This window comes from Ascidiella aspersa, chromosome 8, assembly GCF_963924565.1.
Source record: "Ascidiella aspersa chromosome 8, kaAscAspe10.2, whole genome shotgun sequence".
Lineage (NCBI taxonomy): Eukaryota > Metazoa > Chordata > Ascidiacea > Phlebobranchia > Ascidiidae > Ascidiella > Ascidiella aspersa.
The window spans coordinates 15265203-15277759 of record NC_139454.1 but is presented as its reverse complement, the minus strand read 5'-3'; the positions used below and the strand labels follow the sequence as shown (position 1 = coordinate 15277759).

At 36.6% G+C, this 12557-nt stretch overlaps 1 protein-coding gene across 3 annotated transcripts in view; it reads left to right on the top strand.

The window, feature by feature from the left end:
• Positions 1-8100, top strand: part of LOC146136280 (C2 domain-containing protein 3-like) — a 54057-nt gene extending 45957 nt beyond the window's left edge. For 2 of the 3 annotated variants that reach the window (XM_083395190.1, XM_083395189.1), the window contains exons 27-30: positions 82-242; positions 884-978; positions 1232-4017; positions 7167-8100. In XM_083395190.1, the coding sequence (XP_083251316.1) occupies positions 82-242; positions 884-978; positions 1232-4017; positions 7167-7340 (3216 nt within the window). In that variant the 3' untranslated portion in view covers positions 7341-8100. Of the gene's footprint in view, positions 1-81; positions 243-883; positions 979-1231; positions 4018-7166 lie in introns of those variants that run through there. The other variant, XM_083395191.1, reaches the window with a different exon arrangement.
• The last annotated feature ends 4457 nt before the right edge of the window (positions 8101-12557 follow it).

The following is a 12557-nucleotide window of genomic DNA, read 5'->3' as shown; positions in this document are numbered from 1 at the left end:
TAATGTTTGCAACTTCATTTTATAATGTTCTTTCAATGCTTAAATGTAAAGTATTTTATGAAATTACAATCTGTTTTACAGAAAACCTGCATTACCTCTTGTGTGAACAGATCATTCAAACCCAATTACAATCATCAATTTGATATTTTGTGTCCACTAATATGTGAATCAGAAGGCATATCACCAATCTCACTGGCTGAGTTGTTGGCAAGTGGCGAAATTAATATTGAAATTTGGCATAAGTGAGTAATAATTTGGATTGTCAGAATCAATTAAAACAAATGTTTAAAACCCTTCTGCTGAATTTAAACGCTATATATTAATTATGTTGTATAATATTAGTTCCTCACCTATTTATTTTTGTTTCACAGTTGTGGTGCCTTTGTTCCCCTGATAGGCCGGTAAACATGGAGTGTAAAAAAATTGAACAATTTGCAACAAAAGGATTTTTGTTAATTTATCGTGTGAAATTTTGTTAATGTGTCACAAGAAAGGTGTACTAAAAAAACATCCTCATGTCTAACAAGTCATAATGATATCATCTATTATGGGCTACAAAATTTAAAATGCTTATAAAAACTCCAGATTGGTCTCATATTATCAAACCCAACATCATTATGACAACATATTTGTAGCCTTCAAAATAGTTCAATTAAATGAGTCTAAAACTTATTCGGTTTGCTTCATATTAGACTGGTTAATCAAGGATACGTAAATATTTTACAACGTCCACCTGATTTAGTTTTTGCCCCTGTTCTTTTTAAAAAAAGGTTGCAGAAACTGTAAAATGATACACGTAATGAAACTGTCCAAGTGTCCATGGATTGTTGCCTTCTGTATAGTTTTATTAATGTGCACAGAAATTCTGTGTTTGTATCCACAGACCTGCAACAGAAGACTCTTGCCAGACACCAGGCGTTGACTTGTTACTTGGTCGTGCTACAATTCCCACCATGCACTTGCTAACACGAACAACAGGTAAAAAAATTATGTAAAATGCAATACGAAAGTTTTGTCCAAGTTACAGTCTTATTGGGCCAATTCCCAAATACAAGTCTGCCAAAACAAATGGAACACTTGGTTACAAACGTTTTGTTGGGAAAGGAATATTAGATATATTTTAAAACTTTTCAACTGTTATTGCTATACCAGTGTCAAAATTTATATTATTTTTACAGAAATTTAGTAATTGTAAACTAATTTTTATTTTTGCTTTTACTTTTTGTATCAGGCATCAACAATTGGTTTACCCTCACATCAATTGGGTCATCGCGAAAATCTATTGCTACTGTTGGAGGTTTGGAAGTTTCGATACGCTTTTCTGATCAGCACGACTTAGATCTTATACTTAAAGCTGCTTTTTATCTTAAATGGCACCCCTCTAATTCTTCGGATCTCAGCGGAATCTTATTATCTTCTAGCGATGGAACGTTAAAGCCTATAGAATCTGTGCCGAGAGACAAGGAAAACATAACTGCTTCAATAACCATAACAAACGCTTGGTTGTCGAAATCAAACTTGTGCAAGCCAGAATGTGAAGCGATTGACCAACAAGCCAGTGTTTATTTGTGCTACAAGTTTTTTGACAGGGCCCGATCAACCTCAAAAGCCTTTTCTGTCTTTGGGTCATCACCGAAAAAACGAACTAACGAAAAGGACCCGATATCTGTAAAGATTCCCCACAGAAAGTCGTTCTTGTGCAAATCCAGTCGACATTTGATTTGGTATTTGCGTGAAGAACTTCTTGAAATCCAAGTCTGGCTTACACATTCTCGCAGCAGTAGAGTTGATGAGCGACCGTTAAACAGCGACAAGTTGTTAGGAACGGCACAAGTCGTACTCAGTTCGCTGCTAACTGGGGAATTACATAAGGAGAAGCACATTGGCGGTCTGTACCCCCTGTTTAACACCGACAACGTTTGTATGCAGGAATCATGTTTGCGGATTTACATCAGTCTTAGCCCCGACGACCTTTCGCCAAGCGACTTCGATACCGTAGAAAGTGATACGTCTATGCTATCTTCAAGCAGTTTGTGTCGCGAAAATGTTGATAAAAGTGACAAACTTGAAAGAAATCTTTCTAAACCAAACACTGACGAACTAGATACAGTATTTTCAGCTATTGTGTTGGTTGAGAGGGCCATGCATTTGCCCCAATTCGCATTTTCAGCAAGCGATGTTCAACGTAGTACATCGGGTTATTACGTATCTTACGCTATTGGTGAGCAATCTAACAAAACGGTTGTCACCAATGTCGTGTGTTCATCAAACTCTTGTCCAGTATGGCAAGAAAGCAGTGACGTTAAATTGGAAAGAAAGTTGCTGCATGACGAAAAGCAGTTGATATTTCGTGTATGGCACCAGGAAAGTCCTAATGCAACAAGCAGTGATACAAGCTTGTGTCCTGTTGATGCTGCTGCTGGTCGAATGATTGGTTTCGCAGCCGTCGACATCTCGACATTAAGTGCTGGTTTTTCTGCTGTAAACGGGTGGTATAATGTAATGGACATTCACGGCACATGTCGAGGTCAATTAAAAGTCGCTGTTACGCCAACCGAACCAGTTTATTCAGCTACTACTCAAGCGAATCTAAGAAAACCCGTCTCTAGTTTTACTAAGGGCTCGTTGCATTCTTTACCGTTAGTAACGCCAGTGCAAACACCATCTGGCAGCTTGTACCTTCCATGCGTTAGTTCTTCAAAAGGCACGCTTGCCACAACAAATACTTTGTTTCAAACTGACAGCAACCCTCTAAGCAGTGCAAACGTCAATGCCACCACTGCTTCAACTGTTGCTGCAGCTGTTTACCCAAGTCGAAGTCTTTATTCACGCGATAATCAGCAAACCTGTCTTTTACATACACTTCAAAGGCAGATGAAGGAACTGGACGTGATTAAATGTCGTTTTGAAAAAACGAACACTGGTTCGTCTTCATCCTTTTCAACTGTACCAACGGTACCCTATTCACACAATAGCTCTTCAGAAACTTCACAACTTAACACACAACTAAAAAGTAGTGACATGGAGCTACAGCCAGGAATTCGATTATCGGACGTCTTGGCAAACGACACGAACGCAACAACCTGTCCTTCGCCAACATCACCTAGTTTTGAGCAGACCAATCTTTTAAAATCAGCTAAGCCAATAAAATCTTCTACAGTACACATATCGCTATTCAAGCCAGATGGGAAATCACTTGGTGATGATCGCGTGACTTTTAGCGATAACGACATGTCCGACATTGAATTTGTTAGTCCAAAAAATCTCAATCAGCAAAGTTTTAACCACTTTGGTAAAGATATGCTGAATCCAATGTCACCGGAGAAGCAAATAAAAAGCAACGATGAGAGTTTGAGCGAAAGTATGCAGAGCAACAACACCGACTCTGAGTTAAACAACACAAGCCTTTGGTTCTCAGGGGGGTCTCAAATTATTGGGACTCTTGCAGGCAGTCCAAGCGAAAGTCCGAATAAGCAAGATGTGTCTTTTTCCAAACCGTCAACAGAAGAAGCCCTGTTTGACGATAAAAAAATTGTATCGTGTGATGTTAAACCTGCTTTTTTAGAAACGGAAGAAACATTCAGTCTCACACCTGATCAAGATGGGGAAAGCTCTCTTGACAGCAAAAAAGGATGCCCAGAATCTGACGACGCTTCATCAGTTGTGGACCATACTTTAGTTACTTCTAGTAATTTCGAAGATAACCAAATGAGTGACACAGCTACAAGTCACACAGTAAACACTGGTACTGTGAATAAAGTAGAGGAATTCAGTGTGAACAACACAGAAACTTCTGGTGTGGAGGGTGAGATCAGTGAAATAACCAGCACCTTCACTGCAGAAAATCTTACAGAATCTATTCCGGAAAAAGTTGAACACGAGATAACCAACGACAACGCTAAGCTACCTATGTCTCCAGTGCCAAGTGCGTGTCCCACCTTGCACAGTTTCTTCCCACCTAGCAAGAATATGATGGCAAATATGAGATCTTTACAAGCAATTACCAATAAACAAAAGGTATTATTATTAACAAATATCACGCCAGAAATATGTTTAAAGATTCATTAGGATGTATATTCTTGTGAATATTTGTTTGCATTCCGCTTTCCAGATAAATATTGATTGAAAATTTATATTTCAAATAATATAAACCACAATCCAGGTTATGCCACTTTTAGAATCTTGCGTAAACAGTAGGGCGGGTCGCGAAAACACTTTTTTTCAAATCCACCTGCCTCATATGGATTTTGATAGATAGACAACTAAAACCGTTGTATACAAAGTTTAAGCTCATTTGAACATGTATTGGTGTGAGGAAATCGAGTTGATTTTTTGCCGAAAATCGCAAAATCGGGTAAAAATGCGAAATTTTAGGTTATGTTTAATCCATATTTTTCAAGCGAAATTCATTTGCTGTGAACTTATACTTGTTTTTTTAGCTTGTACTAACAGATTGAGCAAGCATTGGTGTATGGTTGTTTCTCGACTCGCTCCTCTCCGAGCCTAGCTCAGTTGGTAGAGCGACGGTCCCGGCTTGACCGGAGGTCGTGAGTTCGAACCTCACTGCAGGCTAGTTGTTTTTCTAGTCTGCCCTGCTTGCATCATAGATTAACAGATTTGGTGAGCCTGCAATGGCTTTCGGTGTACTAATTATACGTAAGCCGTAATCGTTGGTCAAAAAGCAGCTTCAGAATGGCTAAATCTCAGTTGTTAACACACATATGTTGTGTGCAATTGTTAACACACAAATGTTGTCTGCTGCTGCTGCTGCTGCTTTTTCCTCGCACCAATTCGCTCGCGCTCTTTCAGAGTGGTTTGGCAATTTCCTATCTCCGAACCCCTTCCCACGCGCGCATATTGATGCCGTTCACGATTTTATTGTTTTATTTTTGGGGTGGGGCTGCTAATAAGCTTAGTACTTTTTACTTTTTATTCGGGGGGCTGTCAACTTGTCAAGCAAATTTTTTAACAGAGGTTATTTTTTGAGCGGCTGTTAAAAGATATTTTTTGGAGGTGGGGTTGCTGGGGTTTAGTTTCTTTTTTGTGTGTGATGGGTAAATAAAATAAATGGATATTATCCGATGGGTGCTGGGAGATATGTTTTTAGGAAGGTGCAGTTTTTTTTTAGAGGGGACAAAAACATTTTTTGACGGATTATTTTTACTTTGGATATGGGAGATTAGGGGGCTTAAATTAGGGAACAAAGATCTGCCTGCCCCCTTTGCATCAGTAAAGTAATGGTAAAAAATGGAAATTTTCAGCCCATACCAATTAAAGGAAAAGTTATGGTTATGGGGTATTGGGTTATGTATTTGTCTATTGAAGGTAAATAATCCTATTTATAATGACCCAACTATTCAACCACCCATGAAATAAGGCCCGGAAAAATAACTTCTGACAAAGTATACAACAACCGGAACCCGTCTAGTTATAAGGGCTTAGGGATGTTTCAGACCGATTTTTGTGTCTGCACTCCTAAGGGCTGTCCATTTAACAAAAAACTAAACTAGAGGGAAGTAAGAAGCGCGTGCTACGTTCATTGTTCGAAGATCCTCTTAGTAAAACAACTTGTTGCTATTACAAAATAACCTATTTTACAGCCGCAAATTTAAATGCGAAATCTGGTGGCAGTATAGAACCTCTGTTAGCATCTGTTTTGCATGTTGTTTCTACTAAACATATTAAGTATCAACTAAATGTTGGTAAACCTAAGGTTGCTTGACGTAACGATCGTTATAGTCACGATTCGGTGGTGAACAAGCAATACTTGGTATGGCTTTTTAACGGAAATCAAACAGATTTGAAGAAAGGTATATAATAACATAAAAAATAAACACATGTGTAACAAGACTTTGGCCTAAAAAAAACCGATCGACTTCCTGTCGTTGCCCATATTCGCTCGCGCCCCTCCAGAGTGCTTTTAAATTAGGGAACAAAAATCAGAAAATAACTGTGGTGTCATCGTTTAAGCGCTTAAGCTCTATAATCTTAACGAGCGGTAGCAATATCTCGTAAACTGGAAACGTTTCTTAATTTCGTAGTAGTGTAGTTGGTTTGCATTCCAATAAGCTGTCAAAAATATTATTGTTTTGTTACTATAATGTGTATATGCTTAGTTTTTACCTAAAGCCCGTTAGTTAAGTATCCGTTAACAAACTGCCCCCTTCGCATCAGTAAAGTCATGGCAAAAAGGCTTGAAATTTTCAGTTTATTTCTTATTTTACTAGCAGAAACAAGTCAAGGAAAACGTTTGTCTATTAAAAGAGCATTTTAGGGGGCGGGTTTGGTAAGACTAAAAGTAATGATTTTTGCTGTCTCTACAAAAAAATATAGCAGAAAAAATACCCCCTTTGCATCTGTAAAGTAATAGGTGAAGGCAAGACAGTTTCTGGCCATATCTGTTTTTGCTTGCAAAAACAAGCCAAGAGAAGTCCTACTTTATAACCCTAAAACCAACAAACCAAATTGTGATATATAATTAAAATTTAACCTTTAAAAATAGGGCCCTGGAAAAATATACAACAACCGCAACCCCGTCTAGTTTTATCTACTTTAAGCAGTCCCTATAAACCACTTAACAAGTAAATTTTTATTAAAACATTTTAGCAGCGAATCTTCTTTCCTAAGATATTGAAGAAGTTATATGCCCAGTATCATAACCTTGTCACATAACCATAATAGATTCCGCGTCGTTTGTTTACCGCAGTATTGAATGCGTAGGACGTTTTACCGTGTGTTTTGCATTTCGTTGGTGTACTTGCGCAAGCGTTTCTCTTATTTTTTTACTTGAATTTAGTAGTTGGCGTTTCACATAACTGGTCGCAGATTAACAAATTACGACCAAAGTATGGCGAGAATAACAACATTTTTGACTTGGCGCTCGTCAGTCCGACGGTTTTAATCAGCAATCGCCCGTAACGAACTGCATTCGCAGATGCAAATTCTGCGTCTTTATGCAAATGACCTAATTTTTCCGTATTATGCAATATACCTGCTAAATAAGTGTTAAAATATCTTACTAACCTATTTGCAAAAATCCTTATGAATTCAACTAACGTAATAATATTAAAACAATATTTATATCAATGACGATGTTTTCAACGTAACCTGTTTAACTCTAATTCAAGCCACCAATTTAGTTGAGATTATTTTGTGTTTTATTATAGAGGCATCTCACTAAACTCGATTCTAATGACGCAAATCAATGCCGCACAACAGCGGAGGAACGAGTACTTGTGCAAAAGTCTTCCCGTAGAAAGCTGGTGAAGCCATCAACAGTAACGGAAAAACAGACGAACAGATTAGCTTTAATATTCAACACTAAGTACACTTCTGGTTGATTTTGTTGCTAAACATTCTCTAGAGTTACTTTACATATTTTTGCTTTTGTAGACTTGGAATGTACATACATATGTTCACATTTATGCAAATATTGTCAAATAAGATATTCTAATGTTTTACCTTTCGTTTTTTGCTCCCCCGGTTATGTTACTTTTCTATTATAATATATGCGTGTAGTAGTACTTTTCTATTATGTAAGTGTTTTAGTCCGTTTCAAGTAAATTTGTTGATATAGCGCTTTGCATACTATAGCGTACTGCATCGCGCTACTAGCAAAATCTATAAAGTCCAATTTCTGGTAAATTGGAACATAAATACTGGTATTTTTAACAATTTTTGTTTGAATCGAAAGTTTTGCCAAATTTAAACCCAATAAACGACTTTTTTTTTCACGCCTCGCGCGAATAGACAGTTTGCGTATTTCGCATGAGTTATTAATGTTGTATATTTCGTACGAGTTTGTTGGAGAACAACTTTGTCCATTGTTTGACGTCACGCAATTAAAAAACTTCTTGACGTCATCTCTAAAAAAATACTACTGGCGGCCGTGAGAAAAATAAAGACCGTCAAAGCGGCCATCAACAACTAAAAGGATGTGTACCACTGTAATGTAGCATATCCTTCAGCCGAAAACCTGGGGGAGGCCTGGGCTACTTTATGGGATTAGTTGTAACAGCATATTTGACATTATGCGTAGAAATGTACTGCAGAATAATTTGACCCAGTTAGGGGGCTTTTATAACGTAGGGCTACCATATTTTCAGAACCCAAAAAGAGAACATTTTTACCGGCAAGTCAAACGAAAGTAGAATTATTACGTTTGAGAAAAACGTACCATATCCACAAGTAATGCATTAACCTTCGATATTAATATACGTCCCTTTCTGAAACAAGAATACTTCTGGCGTAGCTCATCAGTAAATAGAGTTTTCCTCTTCGGTATTATAATTTATAGCTTATTTTGCTTTATTGTTGTCTAAATTAATAATGAAGAAAAATGAAAAGCAGCTGCTGAGAACCACCTGTATGCTATAGACCAGTGTCTCCAACCTGTGGGTCGTGACCGCGGGTGGGTTCGCCCTAACTCATAATTAGGGCGACTATTTTTTGACTTGTCAAAAAATGTCAAAACTTTGTCAAAATTTACACCTTAGGTCAAAATTTGTCAATTTTTTTCAAGTCAAAATCGAATAAAAATGCACATAAATCGTTTACAAAAGAAATATGTAGTCAGCTTTTTGAATTTGGTCGTTCAGTTCTTGTTAAATTTATCGTTCAATTTTATCAAAAAAAATGTAGTTTTGATTTATATTCAAAGTTATTTAAACCGTATTATATCTTCATGAGAACAATATACGGAATAAAAAACGTGTGAATAACGACGCCTAGGTTATTTAAATTAATGTATTTCTAACAGGTCAAAATTTGTTCAAAATAGATTATTTTTAGGTCAAAATTTATTAATTTGTTGGTCAAAAAATAATCGCCCTACTCATAATATTCCTACTGTTTTAGTACAATTCATTTATTTTTGTTTTCTCGACGATGGCGTCGTACTGATAAACGTAACTGAGTGCGTAGGTGAGAAACGCTTTCGTTTCTTCTACATAAAATTGCTGGTTTAGCTCTGCTAAAATCAATTTGATGCAATCACTCTGTCTGATTATATGTTATTGAAATACTCGTACCGTTTTCAGCCACATGACTTTGTAAAGCTGGATTCAGCGCAAGGAGCATATATTAAAAACGAAACATCGTAATCGCTTGGCAGTAGTCAGACTTGGACAACTAGATTTACTTCAGCTTTTTAAAATTAGATTAGAATTAGATCGTTTTGAGTTTTTTTCAAATTTCAACTAGAATCACATTTAGTTTTTACAACCAATTTAATTTAATCACAATTTATTCTTATAAGAACGTGAGTGGTAAATATGTGTGTGCTAATTTGTATGCCTTTTTATGCTTTTTAGCCTGTAAAAATTACATACAAGTCGTTCAAACCAGAAAATTTTAATTGAAATTCTGTGTTTGAACTGAGAGACTAAAATGCCGTTGGACAAAGTAACATTTTTGGTAAAATCCAAATTAGATTAGAACTAGAATTAGAGCAGTAGAATTAGCCGCATTTTGCTCTAATTCAATAAATTAGAAAACTAGAATTATCTAGTTGTTCAAGTCTGGCAGTAGTACGGTTGTGCTCAGTGGTGGGATATGCTTTTTAGCCTGTAAAAATTACATACAAGTCGTTCAAACCAGAAAATTTTAGTTGAAATTCTGTGTTTGAACTGAGAGACTAAAAATGCCGTTGGACAAATTAAGTAGCATTTTTGGTAAAATCCAAATTAGATTAGAACTAGAATTAGAGCAGTAGAATTAGCCGCATTTTGCTCTAATTCAATAAATTACAAAACTAGAATTATCTAGTTGTTCAAGTCTGGCAGTAGTACGGTTGTGCTCAGTGGTGGGATTCAAATTTTGTCAGCCGGTTCTGTTACAAAACGTCTCATGATTTGTACTTATGAAGCGACAATTCAATTTTCAGACAAACCATCACAAAAAAAATACAATTATATAAATTAACACAATGTATAACTGCTGGTACGTGCGTACTTGACCATTGCACATTAAAAAAAACGTAAACTATATTTGAATCTTAAAAATCGCTGTATCAGATAAGATACAAAAATACATTGACATTTACCAGTAATGCTAACCGGCTCTCTTATCTCATAAAATCTCGTGAAACGGTTCTATAGAACTGGTGCGAACCGGCTGAATCCCACTACTGGTTATCATAGGCGTTGCCAGAGGGGGCCTGAAGGCCATGGACCCCCCAAAATTTATAAATATTTTACTCTTGATATTTTTTTTAGCATTTATGAGTAGTACCACAGTCGATCAGAGGCATGCCAAACCATCAATTGTCAAGCATTGTAACGTCACAAACGATGTAGTTAATATTACGTTTGCTATACATAAATATAGTTTTACTCCTTTTAGACAGTTTTTGTTCTTTAAATGGTTTTTGAGTATTGCGTTGACACTCAGTCAGTTGCTGCTCGAAACGGTTTGCTAGCATTCTTATTTGTGTTCGTTACGGCAGTTAATACAATGACAAAAGCTAAACAAAAAAGTTCAAACATTTTGCCCCCCTCCCCCCAAAAAATGTTCGGCTGGCTACGCCACTGCTGGTTATGCTCATGCAAAAGTGGAGCTGCGTTTGCAAAAACTATAGTGGATACTATGCAGGCGCTTAAAAACAAATTGCTCACATGTGGAGCCATATTTTTCTGGATTTGCGTATAATTTACGCATATTCGCTGGTGTTACTTTGTTTCAGCATTAATTCAAATATTTTTATTCGTACCGGTATCTTAAAACAATATGGGGTCGCAATGTAAATTCTGATTTCATTTCATTCAAATTGGGGTCGCTTGTTAAAAAGGTTAAAGACCACTGCTGTAGACCAGTGGTTCTTAAACTTTTTTCAGTCGCGACCCCCTTTGGTAATTTTTTTATGCCTTGCGCCCCCTCCTCCACGAAAAGCAATTTGACATTTTCAATTAAATATCAATGAGACAACTTGAAAATAGTGTAGTTTGTGGTCGGTCGCGTGAAGCGCGAAAAAAATGATTTTAATTGGTTGAATTGGCGCTAAACTGTAAATTCAAGGCTCTGATGTTGAGCCCAAATAAAACTGTAAAGCGGAAAAACTAAACATTGCGTTATCGTGTTTCAAAAGGTGAGACGACATACAATACAACGGCAATATTGCAAAAACATTGTAGATTCGTGCCAAAAAGTTTAAGTCCCCTGTTGCTAGCCTGTTATCATATATAAAATATGGATAAAAAATAGTTCGAACGGTGGATAAATTTTATCGTTCATCTATAAGTAAGCAAAATTTTAATTAAATAGGGCCGTTATAAAACATGCAATCGCACTCAAAAAGACTTTGTGCTAAAAAAATTACATAAGTAGAAAACACAAAATTCACGCATAGCGCGAAACTTTTTTTCAGTTTCAATGTTAAAGTTGGCCATAACAGAGTTTGTACAGCGCTGTAGGAGTGGTGTAAAACACGAATGAAAATCATTAGAATCATTGCAAAAATTTAAATATTAACTTAGAGCTCGCGCTCCACTAAGAATTGCTTGGCGCCTCCTAATGGGTCGCGCCTCCCGGTTAAGAACCGCTGATGCTATGGCAGGCCTATTATAACGCCCACGAGACTCCTTTATATCTGATTCCTATAAGATTGTTAACATCAACCCACACTATTTAATTATCCGTCTTGTCTATTGGGCGCCGTTCGTTAAAAACTTATTCGCATAAGCCATAAAAGGACAACTTTTTCTGATTTAGACTAAATCGGACAACATTTAAATTGGTTTCAATGTTGTCTGATCTAGGTTAAATCAGAAAATAACTTGTATCGTTAAAATTAGTTTGCAAAGCTTATTTGTCCTTCTAATGTAGGTATACTTAATATTTTTTTGCCGCGAACCCATAAAACAATTTGGTTCGCATGGACCAATGCCGACAAGAACTTTTTAGAGAGAGGTCATAAATTTACGTTAGGCCTACAACAAATAGACTTCAAAAATCTGCTGTTTCCCGTCCAAAAAATGTGAAAGGAGAATGAAGTCTAAATGCTTTCAGTGCGGAAACGTTCTCATTTTTAATTAAAATATTAATTTTTAAATTTGATTACTTTTTAGATAAATACTAATATTTCAATTAGGCCTTAATGGACCCCCTATAACTAGTTTATATACCCTCAGTACCCCTGCTCCAACGTCTAAATGGAATAGGAAAGAATTGCATTACAATAAACTTAAACGCCAGTGGTTTATAGGCGTATCAAAAATAGTCAAGTTTAATTTCTGCCTTTAGTGGGAATTTCTCATTCAGCTACTCTTTTTAACAATGAAAAACACTAAATTCCCAAGACAACCACTAGATTATTTTGCAAACCACTAGATCTAGTGGAAATCCACTAGGAGCGGCAGCCCTGGTTTCAGTGCCAGAAACGTATTGGAGAGACCCCATCCTACAGGAAATCAGACATTTATATTTTTATGCAAATAAGCGTGATCCTGTAATCGGAAATTCTTATTCCTTTTGCATTGCTTTAGGAAAAAATGCAGTAGACTGTGGCATGGCTAAGCCAAATTCGCCAACGAATCAGGTGCTATGTTAAAATAAAACCGGAT